The 27,197-nt window shown below is 41.3% G+C and overlaps 1 protein-coding gene across 1 annotated transcript in view; it reads right to left on the reverse strand.

The window, feature by feature from the left end:
- The window catches only part of MNAT1 (MNAT1 component of CDK activating kinase), a 119,410-nt gene that overhangs the window by 32,578 nt on the left and 59,635 nt on the right, over positions 1 to 27,197 (reverse strand). Inside the window, exon 7 of the mRNA XM_030948553.1 lies at positions 3,850 to 3,971. Coding sequence (XP_030804413.1) covers positions 3,850 to 3,971 — 122 coding nt within the window. The remainder of the gene's footprint in view (positions 1 to 3,849; positions 3,972 to 27,197) is intronic.

Below are 27,197 nucleotides of genomic sequence, written 5' to 3' on the forward strand. Positions count from 1 at the left end.
GTGTATGGTTCTTCACAGCTGTAAAATTTGGTGGCTGCTGTGTGGCCACTCCTGTTAGACAGACTTATAATTACTGCCAGGAATGTCTTTACATTCTTCAGGACCTCCAAAAAAACATCATTTGGATCCTCAGGGGCTTTTTGGTTTTGTTTTTCCTTTAGAATCAAAACTACACATCAAACATACATTTTTAAAGCAACACACTACTTTCCACCCCCATTCTGTGTTATTCTTTCACTACTTGCAATGTCAGTTTGTTATATTTTTCATTTCTTTTGTTTTCCAGTAAGAAAAATGCAGGCCTCCAACCACACAAATTCAGCATGCTCAGCTAAAACATCAGGAAGAAAAAAAAATACAGTGAAAAGAGACAGGACTTTCCTGCCCATCTAAGAAAACCTCCAAGTAAAGCAAGTGCCCAAGTGCTCTTCGTGTTCTCTTGCAGCCACAAACCTCTGCTCCCCAAAAGGCAATTCAACAGATTTGAACCAAAAGGTGACACTTCCCACTTCAATCCAAACTAAGAGTTTGTGGTGACAGCAGAAGTGCCAGCAGAGCCCTTGATAAGGCAGGGATCTCTCAAACACATCAGCAGGTTGCCCTCAGCTCCGTGCACAAAACAATTTCTCAGTGCATTTCAGTAATTCAGAGCAGTGACAAAGCCACCCAGAGCCAGGGCTGTAAGTCATCATGGAGGGACAGGCAGCTGCAGAAGCCACCCCCAGGATGGGCATGTTCCAGTGATCCAAGACCCCATTTTTCTCCAAGGGCAGCACCACATGTTTGGGAGATGCTCTCACGCATCCTCTCCCCTTTTCCAAGTCACGTTTCCATCTGACAGCTGAGACAGGCATGGGCTGGTCCTCGAGTCTGAACAACCAAAGTGACCTTCATAGGGGGCTGAAGGACACAAACCCCTACATATTATATCAATCATTTGTGCTGGGGAAAAAAATAAAATCCTAAATCTTTATTATTCTCAGATTTCCAACACCCTAACAAAAAAATGCACAAGGACGTTAATGCTTTTCTGCAGTGCTTAAAAAAAAAAAGAAAATTTACATCCCCAGGGGAAACTGAAAACAAATTTGTAAGAACAATTTGAACATAAATTTCCTTTTTGCAAAATATGCAAACTCCACAAAGAAGAACAGTGGAAAAATGCAAAATCAAGTTTATGGTCAGTTCATTACGTTTTTTGAAAAGCCTAATAAGCAAATAATACAAGTCATCTTAAAAAGCTTTTTTTTTTAATTATAAAAGATTCCTTACAAATGTTCTACATGACCCTGTAAGTATTCACCCTTTTTCTTGCTCTTTGCTAAAACCTTCTTGCCAGCTGTGTCCTTCATTACAGCAACTCAGTAAGAAAAAAAAATGCTGAAACCTAAAGCAGGTCTTGCAGAAGGTAAGATGCTAAGGAATATTCAAAAAACTCATTCTGTTGAGTGTTTTGAAGACTTAAAACATGTATCTTTAAGAAAAATAGTCAATAAATTGTGCTATCTGAAGTGAATTCAAAGTCACCAGGCTGACAATTGTCTTTGCAATAGCTCTGGCTCCAGAAACTCAGACAACAGCCTGCACTTTTGAGGGAACTATTTAGCAGCAATAAATGTCAGGATACAAAGTTATTAACATGAAAATGAAAAGAGGGAGAAACTAAAATAAAAAAAAAAAAAAACAAATAAACACATTCAAAATCATAGAATGGTTTGGGTTGGAAGGGACCTTAAAGACCATGTAGTTCCAACCCCCCTGCTATGGGTAGGGATGCCACCCACTAGGCCAGGTGGCTCAAAGCTCCATCCAGCCTGGCCTTTTGTAAGTGCAAACGAACAGGAAACTAAAAATCTTTAGCTGGAGAGGTTTACATTGTGCCCAGCTCTTCTGCCTCACCCAGGCAGCTGCATGCAGCTGCCTGAAGAGCCCCAAAGCAGGGACAGAGGCACATTAGTTAAGCATTCATCACCAACAGGAAATGCGCATGAGTTCCTATAAACACAGAAACACAAATATATAAACCAACAGCCCTGCACGCCTTAAGGTATTTCAGACACCCCATGGAATAGGGTTAGAGCTGTGCTGGCTGGGAACCCACAGCACTGATGTATTTGTTTTGGAATGGCAAACAGCCTCAGGACTCAGAGGAACTCTTCTGGTGGGCACCACCAACCCACCCACCCAGCCAGCCAGCCGTGAGCTCCCCTTGCTGCTACAGCCACCCTGCTTCCCTCAGCCCCATCACCACCTCCAGAGCTCAGCCCAACAAGCCTGGCTGCTCCTGCTCACAGGAGGAAAATGGCACTTTTCAAAGTGTCTCCAAGGACAGACTGTGGCATTGTTAGCAAACCCTACTCTGAAACCCACACAGACACAACTGCAAGGTTTAAAGGGATTTGCTCTGCAAAGTGTTGGGCTGCCCCAGAACTGGTGCCACTAAATGTAATGAACATAGATGACTGTTCCTGATGGATTTGGACACCAGCATTCATGGGGCACAGAAAAAAGGAATCCTCCCTGCATCTTTTTCTTGTTTGAGATGAGGCTGAGGGGGCCTCCAAGCCCCTCTCACACTGGAGGTCCCTCACAGCTGTGCTCCATCCAAACAGGTGCTGAAGGCTGAACCAGGCTCTGCCCAAGTTTAAACCCCTAATTAATACTTTTGCCTGTGCCCCGTGAATGCTGGTGTCCAAATCCATCAGAAACAGCCATCCATGTCCATTGCATTTAGTGGCACCAGTTCTGGTGCAGCCCAACACTTTACAGAGCAAAACCCTTTAAACCAGAAGATAATAAAAATTACAGGCATCAGGAGGGCACAGAAACAGTAAAAATGGAGACAGCCTCACTTCCAGACAGTTTTCACTGTCAGTTCTCACTTCAGTTTTCTGAAGTACCATTAGGTTGCTTATTTACCTTCCTAAGTCTGTCTACCTCTGTCATTTCCTGGATGAGATACAACTTCTCCTGTGCCAGTGAACTACATGGGATTCCTGTTTGGATTTCAGTGGTGTCCCAAACTGCACACTAAATTGCCTCAACTTTGTTCAGTACTTTGTGGCTTCATTTTTCCCAGATTGCACAGCCAAGGGTAAACTCTTCCTTTTTAAACTCTTTCTTGCCCTGCCAGCCTGCACATTTATTCTGCCCTGCAGTTTTCCAGGCACTGGAAGTGCTGATGACCTTGAGGGTCAGGCCATGATGAGCTGGGTGACACTCCCCCAGTAGCTCCAGTTTTCAGGTGGCATTTCAGCTACCAACACATCACTCCTGGGCTCCCTAACCTCCCTTACCCAGGCACAGAAGGCTCCCAAACCCCCTTTCTTTCAAACATGGATGCACACCACGATGCTGCCAAGCTGCTGGACCAGCCCTGCATTATATTTTTTGACAAAGTTAAGCTCTGTGCTTCATTTCTCACAAACACAGTTTGACTGTAGACAGCAGCCGACAAGTAAATCTACCCTTTTCCATGGCAAACAGCCCAACTTTAATATTTTTACTGGCTTACAGCTGGGTAAATTAAGCCCCAGATTTTTATTTATTTATTTTTTAATACCGTGCAACTGAAAATGAACAGCTACTTCACTATGACTGCCAAGGACAACCTTAAAAACACTAATGCAATCCAGTCCAGCTCTCAATAGATCTATAAAGGCAAGAGGACCAAAAATTTCAGCTTATCCACCCAAACAAAATGTTGGTTGGGCAGGAAGTCTAATATTTCATTAAGATCCCTTAAAAAAAAAAAAAGGAAAGGAAAAAAGATCCCTGGCAATCTGAAGATGGTAACAATCCCAGCTACAACGCCATAATATGGGATTTAAAATGCACTGATTTACTTACCCTAGCCTTCCCAACATTTCAAGCTCTGGAACTTGTGGTCCACATGTCTCCACTTGCAGAGGCTGATATTCATACAAAGTTTCCTCTAACTTTTGAATGGGAGCTAATGAAATATGCTGACCCTGTTGAAAAAAAAAAAAAAGTAAAATATTTCTACATATAATCAAGGTCAAGGTTTTGTTTTGACTTTTTTTTATATGCAGTATAAGAACAAGCATAACTTGGTCCAGACAAACACCCTCCCTCTAAGAACACACTGTTCACTATACTACTCACTTCTTCATGATTTAGATTTTTTTTTACTGGGACCTACAGATTTGAAGTGATGTTTCATCAGTTATAATTGTTTGGACAAGAAGAAGGGGGGGAAAAGCTTTATTCAGGGCAAGCTAACCATCAGAAAGTACAGCTGCTTCCAGTGTCACTAGCAAAATTATTATTAGGCACTAATTTCATTTATCTGAAGTACTATCAAACAAATGTCTCTGAACAACCCTACTTGATTCTGTAATCAATGATTTCCTGAAAGTCCTAATTAGAAAGGGAAGCCACTTTCCTTTCTCTCCACAGACTTTGTAAGCTCCCATACATAACGGCTCTCAAGATACACTTTTACAGAGCAATACAATTAATTCATTCAGCAAATTCCCATTTGTTTCATAACTAAAAAGATAGAAACACACAAACGTTAAGCTTTCACTCCAGATGGTACTTTTGCAAGACCTTCAGAGTGCTGAGAAACAGTGAGACATTTGCACACCCCTCCCCTCCAAGTCCCTATCACTCGGAGCTCTCACAAAACAGGAGACTTGTGCCTGGGAAGGAGGGGGTCAGGAGGATATGAGATAGAGCCAAGTTAACAGATGTTGCTGCGTGACATTCTACACTGATTTGTTGATCTTTCACACAGTTTCAATTTTCTACTGTATTCTATGGTGCTCACAAAAATTAGCAGCAGCAGCAAAAAGACAGAGCACCGTGAGCTGCCCCAAACCAGCCTGGCTTTCCCTGTAGAAATTGAGTTTCCCATCTGCAGAATGCAGGAATTTAGCAAAGTAGTAGTATTGTTTTTGTAGACATTTTGACTGAAACAGGAGATGGGAAGCTTTCCATGGTGTAATGCTGTGTATAAGCCTGGCTCCCACTGGTGATCACTTACCGAGCTGAGCTTCCCTGGGGCCACTCCTTTGAGTATCTACTCCCTCAAGTGGAAAATACAGGCTCCTAAAGTGGGACACCGGGTTAAAATTAACTAAAGAGGGGAATGAAAAAGTCTGTAGAAGGGGAAAGCTGTTAATTAAATTTGTGGTTGAAGACAGTGACCTTTCTGAATCTGGAGCAGAGATATTTTTATTTAGGGAGTTGCAGAAAATAGCTAAGAAAACTGAAAACGTATGTCCTTGAGAAGTGTTATCATGGATCTAAGCTGATCTCCACGGAAATATCAGCAGCTCAAGTTTTCCATTCAAACAGCCCCTGTGTGTGTGATGAAAACAGAGTTTTAGGCTTTTTCTGCACTGCCTGGGGGACTGGAAAGGCCACTGCTGACACTGGTACAGGGACAGTGTCCTGGAGATGAGATGTGAAGGAAGTTTTCCAGTCAGCCATGCACCACTCCAGCTCTCATGGCCAGCACATTTATTTCTGTGCTACAAACTATTGCTGCAACATTACTACACGTTTTTAAAAAGTAGGAAAAGAAAGGTTACAAATTCAGCTTTAATCCCACTTCATTATATTTTAAGGACATAAAAGCAGGGGTTTCTATTTTCCTAGAAGTTGCGTATTTACAATCTATCCAAGTTTATTAAAATACAGTACTTTGTAGCTACATTTATGTGGGTCTCTTACACCCATTGCAAGAGGGTAATGCTTAAATAAGACTCTTACATTTGAATTTTTAGCAACGTCATTGTCTCTAACCAAACAAAATGGAAAGTCATACCAATGTTTTACACATGTACAGCCTCATCTGGTGAGTGAAGAGTCTCACTCTTTACAAATACAAATTTTGTTCCAGCCATAGAAAAGAAATTTTGGTTTTGGGCAAAGATCAAAACCATGGTAAATACTTTGGGAAATTACTTCTGTGCAGAAAAAGGGAGAATCTCAGATTGCAGGCACCCCATCCCTTGAGGACAGCACCAGAACAGCTGTGCACTGTCAGCACAGTTGCCACTGGTGCCTTCCTGACACTTTGTTAATGAGAGCAACTTCTGCCAGCATTGGCCAAGAGACACAGGAAGGCTCCGAACACATGGACTGGGATCATCACTGCCCTCCTTCCCCACCACCATTTATGCTGCTACAGATGTCCACCTCTGGAAGCTCTTGGGAGGACAGGATGAAAATGTTTCATTTGTTTTCCCCTCTTTGTGGGGTTCCCAAGGTGCCTGAGGTCACAGGGGATCAGGATGGTCATTATCTCTCAGATAACTGAGCAGGAACTGTGAGGGAGCTGCCCATGAATGGTGGGAAGGCTGACTGGTCAGCACCCCAGGGGCATGGGGGGCACAGGGGTCATGGGGAAGGACTTCTCTGTGTGGAAGTGCAGCACCAACTCCCTGTGGTGGCCTGGAGAACAGCAGAATGTCAGATGAGGAGCTGCATCATAGAAACTGTCCCTCCTTGAGCTGGTCTGACATCATGTCCAGCACAGGCCAGGGCATTTTGTGTTCCTGTATGAAACCCAAGGACTGGCAGTTCAGCCAAAATACCTTCTTTTGAAAGGCATCCAATCTAGATTCAGACAGATTTGAGATCACAGAGGTACAGGCAGATCCTCTAAGTAAGTTGTTGCAATAGTTAATTATCTTAACCATTAAATACTAGGAGCTCATTTCTGGTTCATCAGATTGACTCTCTCCTATGTCTTTCTCACCTCCCTCGTGGGCCAAGGTGCAAGGATTAGGAACCAGGATGGCATTTGCATGGCAAAAGGACTGCACTGGTTTGTGTGCAGCCAGCAGATCTGCACCTCAAGGAGATTATGCAGCTGTATGAGACAGCTAATTTCTTTTTGTTTCCCAAAAATCACAACTTTAGCTGATGTGCTTTGGCAATGTGGATTACATTCCATTTAGCAATGGGTAAAAAGCCCCATGATCAGCTGTTGTTCCTGCCCTTTGGCTGTCTGGTCTTTAGGCTTACAGACTTTCAAACTGCTCAGCCCTGGACAGGTTAGTGAGGTCCCAGAACTGGGTATGGCCCAGACTGGTGCAGAAGGCTGGGATGCAAACCAAAACCATTGCCTTTCCTATTTCCACTGCTGTTGGCATATGCTGACTCACAAAAAAACCTTGTTGAAGTTAAAAGGCTCAATTTGACCACTATTATCTCAGTTAAGAGCCATTTGACCAGAAGCATCCCACTTTTGTCTCTCTGCCCCAATGGTCCCAAACCACTTCATAACAGACTGGTAATAAAAGGGAAGCTGCTGTGTAACTTTAGAGACACCACAACAGACAATAACTGTTACTTTGGACTTACACAGCACTTTTACAGATCCAAAACTCATTTCTAACCCATGAGGTAAGAGTTTTAAATTTCCTGTATTCCACCTAGACAGTCAGCCTTACCTCTTTCCAGCATTAGGAGGCATTTATCAGCATGCTGAAACCAAAATGAAAGCAGTGGGACCAAGGTCCTGCTTCTGCATTGTTTTCTCCTGACAAACCTAAAATCTGATGTGGTCATGGGTAAGTATTTCTAATTCCCCTTGGATGCTGTAATGTTTGTGTAAAAGAAGCTGACAGCATCCAAATGAAGAAGAAAAGGCTTCCAAGAACACAGACAACACTTTTCCCTGCCTCCTCTCCCTCCCACCCCAATCTTCACAGCATACAAGTGTTTTCCCTGGGATTATTTTAGGCACCAGAGCTGTCTATTACATACTGGAATGTATGGAACCACAAAACATGCTGCTAATTAGAAGGAAGGCATTTGCTTATCCTTACGACTTTGTTTATATAAAAGCCTGCACAGCAATGGATTTGTGAGCAACTGACATTCTATTCATGTGCTGTATGGGTTCAGATGAGAGACATACAGGATTAAATTGGGAGAGGGGTTGAATAATGTCTTTGTATTAGAAGTAAAACTGACTGGCTGATAGACTGTTTGAGACCACTATCAGCTGAAAAAGAAACAAAAGCCGTGGCCAGTTTTGGTTTCAGATTGTGATACAACGTGGCATTTATAAAAGAAAAGCCATGGATTACATACAAAGAACTGCCCCTGCAGTAACAAGTTTACTTTAAACAAAAACAGCACTCTTTCAGGAACAATCATGGCTGTTAGAACATCAAAATTATAGTGTATCACTGCACCTTTCACACATTTTGGGGAGGGACTCTTGGCAGATGCCAGGTACATCAGTATTTGCCTGCTAGCAGAAGGAGGTTATTTTAGCACCGAGTACAGAAATATCAGCCCAAGTTGCAGCGTTCACACTTCTTCCTGTCCTGCCCTTTCTCCCTGTCCATGTCTCCAAAACGACACTGCCTTCCTCCACCTCCTTCCCTCAGCAGCAAAGAGAAACAACCGACAGCCTTCCCAGAAATCTTTCAAGAGCCAATGAGGAGGAGAAAGGAGACTCACACCAAAAATGCACTAGTAGGGGAAAGAGGAGGAACAGCTATGCCACAAAAACATCTCCAGGCAAGAGACAGAAGCCAGAGACTGGGGTCACTAAAACTTGTCCAGACAAGGCAAGTTTCTGTACTAGCAGCAGCTGGACTAGTTGATGGAGCCAATCTTTTTGCCTTTTACATTTCTCTCTGCTTAGGGACTAACTGAGCTCTGCTATCAGCCCACTTCCACAGCACACATCAGAGAACAGAAATAGCAGCGCTCGCACTACATCTCATCAGTCCCTCTGCAGCAATGTTATTTTTATTTAACCCTTTTCTCTGTCAGGTCACTCTCCTGAGCCTCGCCAAAGCAGACAAGGAGGAACCAAGGGCGGTGGAATGCCAGGACACATCCCCAGCTCTGCTTCCATTGTACATGGCAGGACAGAGAGGTTAAAAAAGACCCTTTTAAACACGCCATCATCTCAGCGTGCAATTATCCAAATGCTTTCAAGTGAACATTAAAACAAAACTATAAATTCCATAAATTCCATGAATTTTTCAGTATAAGCAGTCTTAGGAAACTATTTTACTGTTAAGCTCGTAACAGAATTCAGCTTTTGAAAAGATTTCATGTTAACACAATTTTTTACAGATATCAACGTAAATATCTTTGGCAATGTGGTGTGAGTCAGAAGTTGGGTTGTTGTGGATTTATTCTCCCCCTCCAGCTTCCACCCTCTCAATTCACTATTGACAAATCCATGTCAGCAATGCTAAAGTGGCCTTCTGATTCTGATTAACTACTTTGACTACAGTAATACTCAGGAAAAGGAGAATGAAACTGATAGATTTGGAGGGCTCAGTTAATATTATTTTAACCTTTACCCCCTCTGTCTTCCACAGCCTTTTTAAATAAACACAAAGTATGTCAAACTAAAATGTATAATTCTATTCGTTGGCCTAAAATTCCTGTGCCAGTGAAGCTTTTTCAAAGACTTAAATATCAACTGTTCTTTCTCTAGTCTTGAAAAAGCAACAATAAATCTAATTTATTTACTTGATTATGAGAAGTAAAAGATTATGAGGATATTTCAGAAGTGAAACTGAAAGAACAAACAATCTGACAGAAAGCAACAGAACCAATATTAAGATTTTCTGTTGATCTCAAGACCAAAATCTGACCACAAATGGCAAGATCTGAGACACAAGATTGTCAACCCTTCTCTGTGTGGTAGATGATTTCAGACACTTAGTAACAATCTCCCTCCATGGTAATACTTAATTTGATTTTCAAATGCCAAAACAGATTTAAAACATGTGCTTTCTTTAGGAATGACAGAAATAAGCCAAGAGATCAACAGCACTGAAGAAGCTTTTAACAAAGACAGTGAGATAAATGTGATTTGTTACACAAACAGGTACCTGCAAAATTAACCATGGACTAACACGGGTTAAATCACGCCATTAGTTCTACTTGCCTCCAAAATTTTCCTTTACAACTTTCTGACATAAGTAATTACCTGACCAGACTTATCTTTAAGCTCCTGCCAAAAAGCCCCATTTCTCTAATCTCCCAGAAGAAAGCCTGTGTCCGTCTAACAAGCTGCAATACAATTGTGCTGGGGTAGGGCCAGGGCAGGATTTAGTGCCTGCTCTCTTCACAGAACAGCCCGGTGCCCTTTCCTCATGCCCATGGATTGCAGCGCCTGCTTGGGACTGTCCTCTCCAGCACTGCCTGCTGCAGCCCAGGCAGGATTCAGGGGATAGTCTGGATGTTTGCTGCAATAAGTCACTCTCTTGTTTTCAGCAGAGACCCCAGAGCTCTGGCAGGATCTGCCAAGCTTTCCTCAAAATCCCCACCACTGTTCAAAGGATAGCCCAGTACACAAGACAGCGTTATTTTGGGGAATGAAGAATTTAAATACAACATCATTACATGTCAATAATAAGCCCATGGGTCACACTCCTGGTTTTCAGCACCGGTTTCTCAATCTTGCTCTCAACTCTGTCTCAGCTCCCAAGAAATCAGTTCTGTGCACACCACTGCACTGGACATGGCTCAATAGCTTCTGCTCCTTTTGTTCTGTGCCCAGGACCTCTACCCTGCACTTGGTGCCTTTTAGCCACCTTCAGCTGAACTGAAGAGCCATGCCATGAGCTGGCTGCTGAAGGGCATTTGGACACCCTGGGAATGCCAGATGAATTTGCAAACCTCACTATCAGCTCATGTATGGTTTTTTTCATACAGCAGCTTTTACAGGACTCTACGTGGCCCTTCTCAGGGTACAGCTGCTGGTTCTTCCCATTTTCAGAAAAATGTTTCATTACAGGTGACTTAAAGTCCATGTTCTGTTCAGTTTGTTTCACCAGTCCTGTTGGTAATACAGCACACTAAGCAAAACTAAACAAACTTTTGTTGCATCTCTACCATCAGACTTCTGGAGCCTTGGTCATTTTGGTTTGGCTATCAACAAAGCACAGTATCCACTATCAACAACAGCCAGTCTAATTACACGATTTAAGGCTTTAATAAACATTGTTTTAAATACACACATTTAAGACCTAATTTTTCAAGGGACATGAAGTAGGAATAAATGGCAAATGCTAATTTGTGTATCATGAACAATGAGAGAGGGACGGACACAGCAGTGGAGGTCAGAGCACAAAGCCTTGCTCATCAACCAGCAACAACTGCCTGAGCCTCTGCACAGGTGAATCTACTGGTGCTCCAACTTTGCTGAGCTAAAGCTGTGTGTTACACTGATATGATCCCTCTATTATGCAAGAAAATTATCTAGGATTTCCTGGAGAACAGTGGAAACTGTAAAAACCAGCTGCTCATAAAGAATCATACATCACTGTACTAAACTGTCTGTTCTTTCCTGGGATTCTCTAAAGCAGCTTCCCCCATCCAAACAGCCACAGCTCCACAATACTGTTTTTGAGGAATGCAAATTCTGAAGAGTGATTGAAAAAGAAGCACTGCTTAAAATAACAAAGCCAAACAGAAAGCTGACCCTCAGACTGCAGAAGATGAGTAACTCTGTGTGTATGTGTATGGAAGTCAGAGACATATTCCCTGTTCTACTGAGCATCCAGCCTAGACACAGATAAATGTTGATAAAGAACATCACATTCTGTATGGCTTATGTCTGCCTGATAAAGGGAAGAAATAAAGTGAGATTCCTTGAATAGCTAGATTTTAAGGAGGGACTGCTAAAGGTTGATGATCGTCTGGCAAGAGAAAGCAAGGAAGTTTTTCTAGCAACAAACACCAAAAAAAGAATAAAATATTAAGAAGAGGACCATAAAGGCAGATGAAAGGAAAAGCATGAATAGAATAGAAAACAGGAAGGGTAAATTATTAGAAACAGGCAAAAGGAAAAAACCGAAATCTAAAGTTAAAAAATAAAAGTATCCAACGTTGGCAGTATGTGATACATCACAATATTTGTGGGCTGTGTTTAGTACAACATTTAAAATGAACACTGAGAACTGTTAGCAGTATATTTAGAAATTATTACTTAGAGTAAAAGTAGTTTATTTCTAGCCTTTTTCTATTTGCATGCACGGCATACAAGTAAACATGAACCAACTATTCCAGGACAGGAGAGGACCCACTGCAAACATAACACACATTTCATGGCACTGCTTTGAAAATGAACATTAATTCTCTCAAATTAAACAAAAAAAAAAAAAAAATCCCTGGGGCAGAAGAAACTGCTTTTTTAATCTGCCCAAAATTTATTCTTTTGTCCTTCCAGAGAGGTTCAGTTTCTTTCCATGCAAGTTTTCATCTATGTGGGTATTTTATTTAAGTGGGTATAACAAAACAATGCTTAAATCTGAACCACAGACACATGACAGCTTTTCAAGTTGTGTGTATTTAGTTCCCCATGGCACCTGAATTTTACCAGTCCTTTGGACAGGAATCACAGAATTTCACAGGACCAAGAATTCTATTGGTAAGCTTTGCCTGATCCCGAGAGAGTTGCAAAAAATCCTTCTAGAAACAAACTACCGTGGCCTGCTGCATTGCCCTGGTTTCAATGGCTACAGCTTCCTAACTCCCTGAAACACAGCCAGAAATATCTAAGGCATCTTTAACACAAAGAAAAAGGAATGGTTCCTGCCATGAAAAATCTACAATCTCAGAGAAAATAGAAGCTGGTAGCAAAAACAGCTAAAATCACATGGCAATTTCAGTCAGTCATTGAAAAATCGTATTTATCTGTTTACAAAATAAAAATACGCCTCATCTGTTTTATATTGTTCACTGGTTTCATTATGAACCCTTTTGCTGAAACACTAGTATTCAAATTTTTAAAAAGCAAGTGTTGTCACAGGTTCTGAAAGAGGAGACTGCTGTGAAAGCAACTGCAGGACAAACATTGTATTTCGAGCAAGTTGGAGAGGCTGCCTGAATATTTCCTGCTATAGGCTTACAACGCACAGTTTTGCCTTAAAAACAACCCTTCCATTGCAGAAGGGAAGATTCCTTTATGCTCTGGCACAAGTACTGGATGGAGCCACAGCAGCAGAGTGCCCTGACATTTAACAATATCCAACAGGGAAAGGCATTGCTCAAAGGCTGGGTCAGGGACTGCACTGACATCCCAGGCCATGCCATCAGCTGCTGCTTGGGAAACAACACAAACAAGCTGCAATCCCAAAGAAAAGGAAGCCCCAAGAACAAGCATTAAGAACATTTGTTAATCAAAGGACTAATCATAGAGGATGGTCTTCATTTTTGAATTTCACAAATTATTTCCAATCAGTAAAATATGTACCAGGCTTTCCACAGATGATGCAAATGCTTACCCTGGCTCAGGGCAGGTGCTGCTCTGAGAAACAAACCAACATAAGCTGATCATTTGAATCCCCTTAAAACTCTTAGTATTGGACCAAATAAAGCACAGTAGAGCTTACTACACAGTTTTACAAGCCATGCCAAACATCTTTGTGCATTTAAAAACTATAATTTAATTCACTTTACCTGAAAGCTTGGGGAGGGGGAGGGTGCACGAGGGGAGAAAGAAAAAAAAATAAAATACAAACTCCTTTTCTCCTAAACTCTGAAAATAGTTCAGGGTCCAAATCCCTATACAAGAAGTAATAAAAATAGTTTGGTTTCTGGTAGCAATAACAAAAATGAGGGCAAGATTAATTCTTACACTTTTATGGCAAACAATCTAAAGCAGATGTTTGAGAATAAAAGCGAGATGTCAAAGTAGTTAAAAAGCATTTTTCAAACTCAAACACAACAAGACAACTTACAGCTTTATGTGCTTATATAAAACTCTAAATCATCTCAATCAGCTCCCACCCTTCACCCTTCTCTAGTCTATGAAGCTTCACAATTCCCAAAAATGTTATATTCAAGTCTAAACCACCAGATTGGTGTCTCCTGAACAAAAGTACATGCAAGTGAGCTTTGCTGATTAGAGATCAGCTCCTGAATCTGGAGCCTTGTGAAGAGAAATAGATTTCCCTGGGTTGAATATCCAGGATCTCTGGAATAAAGTCCCTGTCTTCAGGAGACAGAGCACACTTTAAAGGTATCTAAAAAAAGTTCAGAGCGTATTTACATTTCTGCTAGAAAACTGCAGTTTTGAGACAGAGATCAAACTTCACATTCTAAGGTCAAAATCAACATAAGCATTCCTCAGAATCAGACTTCAAATGGATATTTGAAGTTATCCACACTTTCTTGTTTGCAAGTTCAAAGAATTGCTGATCATAAAGCAAATTTTAAGATATTAAATCTTTCAAGTAGAGATTTGACAAAACACTATGTGTGTATGCAGGAAAATTGAGTCCTTCCACATGTAACAGGGCAGAAGCCTGTGCACAGTAACCCTCAGCACACCCTTCTCCAATGAAACTGCCCTTGATTATTGTGAACACCGTGTTAACTTAAAACACCGTTCACTTAGATGCGCTTTCCAAAAGGCCTCAAGCAGGATGATACTGATTTAAATAAAGAAAATTAGGCAAGTTTTTGCACTCAAGCTTCCCACACAAGGAGGATTTGCCAAGCCTTTCCAGTCTAATCAGTGCTGCAATCACCCTGGTATATAAAGAGACTGACTCAGCGCACACAAACACTTCCAGACTCACCAGCAAGAGCTGATTTTTTGGCTGACCACAGCAAACTGCCTCCCAGTGTCCATCTACCTGGAAGCCATCCATCCAGCCACACTGGGCTACTGTGCATCTGCATTGGCTGCTCCACTTCATTAGTGAAACACAAACCCGGCTCCAGCCATGGCAGTAACTGATACCGTATCACTCGAGTCAATGGGAGCAAATCAGAAACTCTACACTACATATGAATAATAATAGGTTTTTGTGTTTCCTTTCCCAAGTGCTGACAGTTTGGAAGGTTATTTTCCCCACCACCACCATGGCTGGACTATAACCACATTAATTTCAGCGTGCCAAGGCAAGCTGTCCAAGAAGCTTTCACGGCACATTTGGTTTAATAATCTAGGGTGGCGTTTTGGGGGTTTGTTTTGAATTGTCCAAGATTTAACAAGAAAAAGAAAATTAAGATGTATAGCTCTGGAAAATTATATTCTTAGCAAAAGATGGCAAGCTTTAAAAAAAGTTTTAACAAACAAATTTAAATCACCCTTTAAATCACCAGCAGCCTAAATAACTTGGCCCTAGCTCTGGACATAAACTTTTATCTATGCTAGTTGACTGAGAAAACCATGTTTTCTCCTTCAGTTTCATATTAATCTCAGGGCACAGTTAAAACATGACACTTCATCAACTTTTCTCTCCCACATCTCCTGTTCACAGTGTTGTTGTGTTGGCTGAAACATTTATTGCCAGGACAGAGCACTGACCAAGAGACCTACAAGGAACAAAAGCCTGCCAGAGCCTACAGCAGCTCACCTTACAAAATCACCTAAGCCCCAGCCCAGCTACTCCAGCAGCTGCACTGGTCTGTTCCAGGGCATTAGCACAAGTAGGGAGCTGCAGTGACTGTTTGCTATCAAGTCAAAGAAATTCAGACTTTGTTTAATCTTTTCTATCTCAGATTTAGACCAATACTAAGAGGCAGCCCTCAAGTGCTACACAGAGCAGTCTATAATTTATACAATAGTTGAGTCACAGCAAACCAGCAGCCTGGCCAGGATAATGCTTCACTGGATGCATATACATTTACTTCTGTAAAGAGCTACAGTTTGCTTTTAATTATTCATAATGCTCTACAATGTACTTGCATGTGTATACTGTACATACACACAGCAGTTTGAATAAAATAAACACATCTCAGTAATTAGCTGATTGCAGTGCTCAAATAGTGCTGTTTTTAATGAGATGCTCTTTGCGTACATGGAGGTTTCTGTTCTGTGTGTACAGAACCCAAACAAATAATCCAGGGCAAGAGCTAAACAGTTTTAAACAAAGACTATCATAGAATGTTTGCACAACCCTGTAATGCCCCAATCATGTGCACATTTGCACATGGGAATTATTTAGAGGCATGTCAACCTAACAAATTTCTTTGCTATCAGAAAGTTTTATCATCCACTTACCTGGGGTTTAGACCCAGATTCAGCAACACTGATTCAGCTTAGAGAACTACCCAGCTCCAAGCACACAAAGAGCCTCACAAAGCCAAAGGAGCAGCCACATTCCAATTATTTTGCCTGGATTGTGGTCTGCAAGTCCAGTCCAACAAAGCCAAGCAAGCCTAAACCTGATGGGGTAAGCTGAGCCCATCCGCTGCTCTGCAATTACCTGTGGCAATAAACACCACGCTCTAGGAAGCACAGGCTTGCACAAACAGGCCTCCAGAGGAACAATCAGCACCCTCACAGCTCCAGCCTCCACTCCCTGTCCTTGCATGGACTGTCCCAGCAGCTGGGAAGTGCAGAGGTTGTACCCAGGTGGGTGACACCATCGTGTGCCATTGCTGGGTCCACAGACCCACCAAGAAACACAGACAGGCCCTGGGGACTGCAACAGGGACAAAGTCAAAGTCACAGAGCTGAGAGTCAAGCCTAGAGGAATACCTGCTTGCTTGCTTTCAAAGCACATGCTTAAGGGTTTTCTGGGTCAAAGCCAGGGTGATCCATATCTTATGAGATCAAGCACCTCTGCCAGGTTTGTATCAAAAATTTATATGACTATTTCAGTGATCCCATTAGCCCACAAAGGCAGACTTTAGCTCGATGCTCAAGGTGCAGGCAGCCAGATGAATTTTACCAGGCTAATCCACATGCCTGAGGCATTTCCAAAGCAAAAACCTACTGGCATAGGTGTGAGTTTTCTTACCAGTTTAAATGGACATTTGACCATCACTTTCTAAATGAAGGTGGGCATCAGAAGACTAATAAAAAATTATTAAGATAGATTTTAACAAGTGTATCTGGCTTCCAAGTAATATCCCAAGATTAGTTATTTATTATATAAATCACCTTAAGTTCATTATCTGGGCCCCAATCCCATGGGCCAAACAAGTTGAGAAAATAGTTCAACTATGGATTGTACATAATGGAGTCCATTACTCACACCAAATAGATCAAACCTCTTTAGAAAGTTAACCTACAGAGAAAGTTTCCAAATTTCTCTAATCATGTATTTAAAACTTTAAAAGGAAGAGAGTAAGGTATCATAAATCATGCACACACACATGTTTAGAAATCTGTATAATTTTAAAAAGTGGAGTAGAATTCTAAGGAACAGCTTATTGCAATAACCAGTGAATTGTTCACAATCATGTGGTGTCCCCTTAGAATAATTCTTATCTTAGCATTTAACATTTCTCTTCTTAATTAAAAAAAAAATTGCAAAATGCACTGCAGACAAACCATAATCCCTGTAAACAGATGGTCAGGGGCATCACTTTCTTCATCTTATCAAAACAACACAAGAAAACTTGCTTTCTTTCCAAATGCACACCAGATTTCTCTAATCTGTGCATTTACCAAACTGCATAAACAGAGAACTGGCGGTTTGATGCAATCAGCACAGTGCCATTTAAAGCACAGCACATCACAGCACCCTTAAGTCTTTTTGGAAATACCTCTGCTGCTCAGCAGCACCAGCTTTCCACCAGTTGCTGCTCCACATGCTATTGCCAATCAGCTGCATTTGCTGTAGTGCATTCCAAAGTTTACTAATTAATCTCTGCACTAAACCCCACTGATGGCTGGTTGCCATTTGAAATGATCATCATCTTTTATTTAAAGACATAGTGACCGTATGGCCAAACTCAGACCTTATTTGTAAGAAAGAGGTGAGCCAAATTTCAGGTAGTTAAATCCAGGGTGTTGTTTTTTTTTTTTAACCTGGACAGAGGCAATTATTAATGCTTTGAGGATGTTTACATTAGACACACTCAGTCATGTCAATGTTAATTGTCAGGAAATGGGCACACTCTTGCTTTCTGAGCCCACATTCAGCAGAGGGTATGAGATGCAAAACCACTGCAAAAGAGACCGTTCATGTCTTGCAAAACAGCCTGCATGCTTTGAAGCTGTGTGTTTTAAGGATTCCAGCTTATTGCTCCATTTCAGATGAGGTTTTAAGCAGTGATTTCAGGCAGCCCAACCTCTCACACCATTGTTCCAGGCTGCTCCCATTCAGCAGAGCGTTCTGGCTCCGTGACCTTCACAATGACCTCTACAAAAGCAGTTGTGCATTTCACTGTGGTGTAAATCCTCACAGACAAGTCGAACCTGTTCTTTTTGGCATCCAGCCCTTCAGATGAATACTCTGCAGAGATTTATTATGAAAGGGGAATGAAGGGGCATTATTGCACAACATTCATCCCTCACATACAGCTAAGTTCCATCTCTTACAACTTCTGAAGACTTTTAAACAAACAGATCGTCTTAATTGCACAAATCCCTCTTGCTTCTCACCAGTTTTCTGTAATTAAAATTTGCTGTTGTTTACAAAAAGGTAGATATGCCCAGGAAAAAGCATGTGTGTGAAGGTGTTTTACATTATTATTAATAAGTAATATTCATACTTCCTGTTACTATACACAAGGGATTAGTGTTTCCTAGCACACCATTCACTTATAACACTGAAGTATTATTCCACATTGTAGCAACACACATTGCCCTAAAAGGGTCCATTAATTATTTTTTTTAATACCATGAAGTTGCTGCAGGATATTAGACTGTCTCCATACGAAATATACTGCTATGGTAAAATGATGAATGATGAAGTTTGCAGGTTTTTAATTAGATTTCAGAGCAGTAAGAATTTCTAAAGTTGTTTTCCATGGCCTTAGCTTAATACTTTGTGTGACCTTATGCAAATAATTAGAAAGAGATTCAAGATTCCATTAATCAGAAGATATAAAACATAAAACAGTGAGTCTGCCGAAGTGGTCAGAAAGAGCAGTAACCCTAACACTCACGTCATCCACATTCCTTCAGGTTTTCCAATTGATCCGTCAGCAAAATATGTTCTGTTAGGGAAGGGAGAAACCATAACAAAAAACCACCCAACCTAAGATGCATTGATATTTCAATCCAAAAATCATGTTCCAACTAGCTGCAGTCGCTTGGTATTAACCACAAGTGAAGCATTTTGACTGAAGTTCACATTCCCTGATCCAAATCTCAGAGTTCCCCTCAAAAGCTCCCTCCCCCCACCGTCAGCTGTCATGGACAATTGACAATGCACATGCACATCCCTGCCACTGCAGAAAGACAGAGCTGCTGTGTGTGTCTCTCCCTGTCACCCACAGGCCATGACAGGTAGGGCTTTTCTCTCCCCTTCCTCAAAGTGTCAGCTGGCCATTCCTCGCCTTTTCAGCTTCCTTTTCTGCCAGCAAAACCGCAGACAACAAAATGCACAGCAGTAAAAACTTCCCTGTGCAAAAGATACAGGAAAATACAGTCTCCTTCCACCTTTCCCAGGTCCAGACTGCACTTTCATAGCGCCAGAGCTGCAGGCAGAAGTTTCCCCAAACAGAACATGCAGCAGTGGTTTTTACTTTATTATGTCTAAATTCACTTCCCCCCATAGGTGCAACTCTGTCACCTCCACCACAGTCCACTCCTTCATTTCTGAGGCTACCAGTGAGAAGGACTGAAAACAATAGAAGGTGACCCAGCATGGTCACAGAGTGCTGGCTTTAACAACAAAGATGAACAATCTGCACTTCTAAAGGGGCTTTCTTCCTACAGTAGAAATTTCACATTTTGAAAAGCTTCAGTTGCTATGTACTTTGTCTCTTCATAAATAAACCAAATAAAAACTTAAGTGCAGCTACGTTTATGATTTGGTCTTCATAACAAACAAAATAACCCTGATCCTCACAATACTTTATTCAGGATTAAAAAAAAAAAATCCAAAGATTTTTCAATTAGATGAGAGAGAGACAATGCCAAAGTTATACCTGGCACCTACAGCTCAAATTGGTTACAATTTAAAAGCAACAAACAGCTAAATGGGTACAACATTCCTCATGAATATTTATATTACTTTAAAGTGACACATCTGTTTAATTTTGTATTTCAAATACACTTAACTAACCAGACACAAAACAAGTTAAAAATTAGCACAAAGCAAATTCTGTACACAACACTACCAATGAAACTAAACTGACACAACACTAAGCTTTAATATAAATTGCACCTTAAGGATTGGGATGGGGGGCTGTTACCCCATATTCCAAAAGTGCCTGATATGTGATAAATTCTTGGTCTAACCAGGTCTAGGCTTCAGCTTCTACCTAAACAGGAATTCAATGTAGCATCATCCCACCAAGTAGCAGATTAAGGTGCATAAGTGAAACCAAATGGGTAAAGTCAATGAAAGGATCAAACTCCCCCTGCAATCCCCTCTGTGTTCTCTCATGAGCTCTCAAACCAAGCCCTCTTTTTCTCCCCCATAACAAAAGAAAATCCTAATCATGTTTTCTTATAAACAACCAGAAAGAGGAATGTTAGGTATGCAGGCAAGGCCAAGACAGTGCCACCCCTTCAGAAAGGCAGAAAATTCTTCAAATATTTACTGATTGATCATTCCAACTTTGCTTGTCTGAACCCAAAGGGTTTTCACAGGGAACCATTACAAACTGAGGTGTATGTGGCTTTTTTGCTTTATGTAGCACAGGTACCAAACAGAGGCAGCCCCAGCCCTGGAGTGCCCAAGGATGGTGAGGATCAGGTGCCCACATGCACATGGACCCCTTTAGATCTGTCAGCACATCCCCAGAGCCCAGCAGCTCCTGGGTGCTGGAGCACTGCCTCTGACTGACTTGCAGAGGATCACATTTCTGTCATCTCTGTGCCTTGGAGAAGGGACTGATGCTCTATTTATTTATGCCTCTCTTTTAAGAGATGAAACAGGAGAATGGCCCTCAGACCTAAATATATATATATATATATATATATATATGCTGCTTGCCTCCTGTGCACAGGCCTCACTTTTAACTTGTTCCTCCCTCCAAACTACTTACCTTTTCAAAGTCCTCCAATTCCACAAGCACCACCTTTAAAACACACCATCTGTGTCCTGCAGGATCTATCTCACTTGCCCAGGATAATACAAGAATCATTCTTCTTACACAAAACCACCATTTCATTTTCTACTAATCATGGCAAATGTTGCAAGTTCCAGTCTCCTGGCCCCCATCCAGCTAATTTAGATAGATGGTTCCACATGTGCTCTCTGTCCTTCCATTTCCTGCCCATACCACGGCACACATTTGTCTCAGTGAGTCAAAGCAGCTTTCTCTGTAGTCACAATATTCTTTAGCACTTTATATTTTAAAAAAGAAGCCTGCATAAAACACAGTCTATTACCATGCTATTACTGACTTTGCAAGAGGCAGAGGATTTTAGTGCTTTGCCACACATTCTGCTGAACCGTAATGGGCCACAAGCTACACCTGAGCCTTGCATTTCCCCCAAATACAGAATTACCTGTGTAACAATTCTGTTCAGGCAAAGCAAAACAATATATGAAATTAGTAAATTCTCTACTTCAATATTATCCATGTTTTTTGCCCTTAAAGTAAAAACCTTGACAAACCCAAAATATTATGAGGAATGAGGATAAGCCAGACTTTCAGAGACCAAGGCACTTGTTCTTTATGAAGATAATTTGTTTCCTTACTAGCTAAAGCTGTTAATATTCCTTTCCAGAGACACCTCGACTGACAATCACTCAATATATATGGGGACATGCACCTTTTGATGTCCAACACTGCCTCAAACAATATTCCTTTCTCTCACCCTCTGCACCTGAACAAACATTTTTAAGGAAAACTACTTTTGAAGTCTCCTTACAAAACATTATCTCTCTGATCCAAATATCTTTCTTCAAGTACCCTTGTACAATACAGATGCACTTGGATGGTAATGATCACTATTGAAAACTAGAACCCCCAAGAGCTCTGTTGAAACGCATCTTAATTTTTAAATGAATTTTTGATGTGAAAGCTCAAAATTTGACTTCAGAGATCCTGTAGCAAACATTCATTTGTTTGCTGTGTGCACTTATGCAGGAGCTAAGGTGCAGAAAAGGTTGCACAGAATGCAGCACAGCCCCAACCAACACACTGATGATTTTTTCTTTGTAAGAAATCAATATATTAGTAATTAATCAATATATTAGTAATTAATACACCAGTAAGGCTGATGTACCTTGGACAAAACTGAAGATGCTGCAGGAAACAAGTTCTGGCCATTCACCCCAGCCTACAGCCACAACCCTGGTTAGCACATGTGTGTGGGTGTGGGTGTCACACTGGAAGCCACACAAGTGCACACACACCACCCTGGCTGACCCCAGAGAACAGGATTCTCACACAGGAACTGAGGGTGATGGATGAGTACCAGAATCCCCAGGTCCCCAAATCCTTCTGTCCCAGAGCTCCCCTCTAATTCCCAACCTTGTGCACTCAGCCCTTCTGCTTAGAAACTCCCATCCCACTCACAGCCACATTTCTGCCAACTCTGCCCCAAATCCCCCCCTCACTGATGGTACTGTGACCCCCATGTTCTCCCCAGTTTGTCTCCTCTGCTGCCCTGTGCTCCCCATCCCAGCACCCTGATTCCATGCTCCAGGAGGGCACCACTGCTGCTGCCAGCACTTGTTACTGATTTCCCTGCCATATTCCTTCCAGCAACTGCCTCCCACTATGGCCATCCCTTGTCCTCCTCTTGGCTCTCCTTGCGTGACCAAGTCTGGCAAGAATTTCAGAAAAGCTGTGCTTACCCAAAATTGGTCTGAAGGCGGCCCTGAGAAGAGGGAAGGAAGAAAATACAGTCATATGGGAGATCTTTTAACTGTGCTGTGAGATCAACACACTCCATGTGGACAAATGGATTCCAGTTCATGGAGAAATGTAATAACCAGGAGTGGAACCAGGCTGAGAGGTAAGGCTGCACACATGTGCCTTAACAGGCAAGTCTGTCAGAGCAGGACAAACAGACATGGCCCAGCTGAGTGCTGACTCAGGAATCTGCAAAGTCACCATCCTTGCTCTCCACTCCAGGTCACCAGGGCTCCTCCAGGTACAAAATAAAGAAGATGAAGGAATGACACAGAACTGCTCTGATCAGCAGCAACAGAAGAAAGGATTAGAAGCATACATGTGATGTTCTCATAGATGCTGACAACTGCTAAGAAAAAAAGGATCATGGCAGGAAGGTCACACATACTTCTGTGCACATATACAAATGTACTACAGCTCCCCTAAATGGCTTCAAATACTTCATTGATCTTACTACAGTTCTTTAAATGTTCTTGCTGCTCTCTTTAAAAGAATTTTCCTCTTTAAAAAGTGCTCAGCTGAATGTCATTTCACATCCAATCTGTAAGAGTAGAGATGGTCTATCAACCATCTGCAGAAGAAATCAATGATTTTATTGTTAAATGACAATTAAGGTGGCTGAACTATTTTTTTAAGACCTAAATTCTAAAATATTTAGTTCTGTAAAGTCCTCATTACACAGTCATCTTCAAGGACTTAAGAAGCTCCTACAAAGAGGTAGAGAACTTTTGGCATGCATCTAGGTAGAAAATGAGCTTGTATCAGGTCAAGGAAACACAGTTACTGAATTTCCCCTAAAATGTAAAAGCAAGGGCGGTAAGTGTTACCAGAGGCCAGGATTGCAGAGCCCCTGTCTCAGGAGGTCTCTCAGAACAGGTTGGGACAGGTCCTGCCATGAAGTACCCCTGGCCCTGCCTCAAGGCAAGGGGAAGGACCCCACGACCTCTCAAAACTCCCAGCCAGCACTATGATGATACAATTTCAGAAGTACCTGCTGCAATTCCGGCACCACAGCTTCTCTTTTCATTATTTTTTCTTCCCTGATCTAAAATTCCATCCTCACAGAGGGACTTTGTCCACTCCCATTTTTTATCATCTCTATAAGACATAATGCTTATAACTTGCAATTTTGGACAAGCTATTTCTTTCTGTTTCACTGCAGCACTACTTTCTCATGGGTTTACTTTTAAACAGTGCATCAAACAGCACTGTTTAACAACTTTTTGCATTAAAAGTGTGGTTCAATAACTTTGCAACGTTCATTTAGCACAAACTCCAATATTTCACGTTTATGATGTTTGCAACTCTTGGCCAAAGCATAGCATCAAAAGAGCATGCATGCACTGAATTGTATCTTGTTAAAAAGAACAGCAGCACTGAAAAAAGTTATATTGGAACAATCTATAAATGTGTTTACATTATATGAATGATTTGCTGTTCCTTCACAAGGCATGTAGGAAGTCAGCACTTCTCAAATGTGTAAAGTATTTCCATGTGCTTAAAGCACGATCTTTCCAAAACAAACAATGATTGAGAAATTTTTTATTATTCTTTATTTCCCTGCCAGCTGTTTTTTTGGACTCTCCTCTCAGCCACCTTCTTTCTTTCAGTCAGATCCCTCCTTATAGCTCACAGTAACACCTACTCAAGCAAAGGTACATTCAGAGCTGTAAGAGCCAGGAACAGGAGGATCTCAGGCTGATTTAAATGGCATTTTCCTTAGATTACTCTACAACATGTCTTTGTGCTGTCTTAGCTGGTGGCAGGTCTGGCTGCTGCTTGGGATGGAATTTGGGTGTCCTACATTACAGCCTCAGCCCATTCCTGCTGTTCTGTCCCAGTGCCTGCTCCCACACAGGCAAGGAAGCAAATGACAACCTGGCTGAACTCTTCCAGCATCCTCCCTTCTCCCTGTGAGCCTTTTCATAGGACCAGAATGTGCTGCATGTCACAGAAATATCCTCTGAAAAAGGATGGGGAAGAGTCAGGCATGCAAGTAAGCTCTTGGGCAACTCCAAAAATCCAACAGGACACTAAAAATCACAAACAAAACAAAATGAAAACCCAAATCAACCCAAACAAAAAACACAACGAAGGAACAACCCACCAAAAAAAAAAAAAAAACAAAACAAAAAAAAAAAAAAAAAAACCTAACCTGAGAACAGCTTCATTCCAAAAAGTGACAGCTAAAGCACAGATTTGCTCCACTGCTGGCCACAGACACTTTAACTAACAAGCACATTGGTCATGCCATTCACTTCTGTACAATTAACACTGTTGGCATTATTTCATTTACTAAATTCCAGTCATTACAGCTGTGCAAACTTATGGGTCTAATTTGTATTTCTACTAATATGTGTACATAAACATGTGCTGCTTTAGCCATGTAAAGGAGCCTTAAAGCAAATGAACAAATATTATTTTAACAGAGCAGTATCAGAGAGCCCAACCATAAGAAAGAATCAAGTCAAGCAGTTCTGATTATGTCTGTCCACCAAACAGCTTAATTTCAACTACAGCGTATTTCCTAAGGCATTCCAAACTAAAATCCTGCAGAGAGCTATGGGGAGACATAGCACTGCATTTTCAAAAGACAGTCTCCTTTTCCAAGGCCATTGCTGTGTAAATGAAGGGAGGAGAAATAACAAACACTGTCATTTACTTTGCCTTTTTTCCTCCAGAAACATTTTCTTACTAACATAAAGAACAAAATTCATTAAGTCAACATCATGTGCTGAATGTTTATGCACTTTGATATAACAGTAATTACTTAGTAAGGCCAGAACCCAATTAATGTTTCAGACTTCAGTCCATGGGCTGGAGTGCACAGGAAGCATTCTGATGATAGATCACTTAAATAAAGTTTATTTGGCATACACTTCAAAACCAGAGTTCAGAAACTCAAAGCACAGTTCAGCATGTATGTGCTTGACTCTTAACAAAACATCTTTATTTAAACAGAGGGCTAGAGATTTAGTATGACAAATGTATTTACTACTACTAATCATTTTCCATCAAGCTACTCGGAAGTTGCAGTCATATTGCGTTTATAAACTTAGGAGATTTAAGGGAGCAGTAGGTGGGTCACAGGACTGTGGATTACTTTTTAAATCCAGCATGTTAGTCCTAACCCGAGTTAGATCTTCCAGCATATTTGGTGTCCCTCAGTTTATATATGTGAATTCTATATCCACATATTGTCAGAAATGGTAGAGATCCAGCAGCCATGATTTCTTTGTCCTGTCTTCAGAAATAATATCCTTCTTAGCAAATCAATGCTCATTGTTAAAAACAAGACACTGTTACTGATGACAAAAATCCAATGCTAAAGCAATATGCAATGTACTCACTGAGTAGGAATCAGGAAATGGTGCTTAGCAACTGCACAGTCCCACTTGTCCCAGGGCTACCTGCACCCCTGTGTATCTCTGCTCCAGGGAAGCTGCTTGGCAGGAATGCTGCTTCCCTGAAAACCTCCATCAGAGACCCTCTGGAAAGTGCTGTGACTCCCCTGATTGGGGCATTTGGAAATGGGAAAGGGATTCTGCTTCCTGGCACTGACACCAAGCCCAGAGTGTCTGAGCTGGGACACAGCCACCACACACAGGCACAGAGACACAGAATGCTAAGTGCCACTGGAAATTTTACCTTTATATGCATGTTCTCTAAACAAATATGCCCATTCCAAAAGGATCTATATGCCTAAACACGCTAGCTACTCTTGAAAATAAGTGTTGTGATTTTGCTGTGATTCTAAACTACCAAGAGCTGCAAAGAGGGAAATATTCCACCCAGCTGTAAAAGAGAAATGTGCGTGGTATGAGCCAAAGATTAAAAACAAAATACCAATTAAACTCAAACTGGCATTCATCTCAAAGAAATCACTTCCATCTGAACAGTTCCAGTCTGAAGATACACCAGCTGAGCTAACAGTAAAGGAAGCCTTGATTGCTTTATTTTTTAACTTCAGGCAAAAACTAAAAGCACCCAAAAAATCCCACACACACTAAAACACACTGCATCAAAACCAACAAACCAACCAACCAACCAAGCAAACCAGAGCAGTAAGAATTGGCAAAGTAAGGCCCCCTCAGGAGCTGCAGAATAGCTGCAGCCTAAACCACAGTGTGACATGCACCTCACCTCAGAGTACCTGGCGTATGTCTAAGCAACTTTGAAGGAGCACAATTGATTAAAAAGGGTATTTTGACAGATTTTTTTTGAGTTTGGAACAGGATTTTAGATAATTGCTCCACGAGCTATAAAAGAAACAGACTGAAAAACAGGAGCAGTTGTTTGCACAGGAAGCAATATTGCAGGAAAAGGCAATAATAAAGAACAGTTAATTTGACCTGAGCTGATGAGGTCAATGTTTTAAAAGAAATAGCTCCACATAACGTAAAATAGAACATTATTTCCCATCAGAATAATACTGCAAGTGTAAGACTGCACAAAATCTCTTCCCTAACACTTGTTATGTGCAGCTTAGTGGTAACACACATTCCTGAGGT

This window comes from Camarhynchus parvulus, chromosome 5, assembly GCF_901933205.1.
Source record: "Camarhynchus parvulus chromosome 5, STF_HiC, whole genome shotgun sequence".
Classification (NCBI taxonomy): Eukaryota; Metazoa; Chordata; class Aves; order Passeriformes; family Thraupidae; genus Camarhynchus; species Camarhynchus parvulus.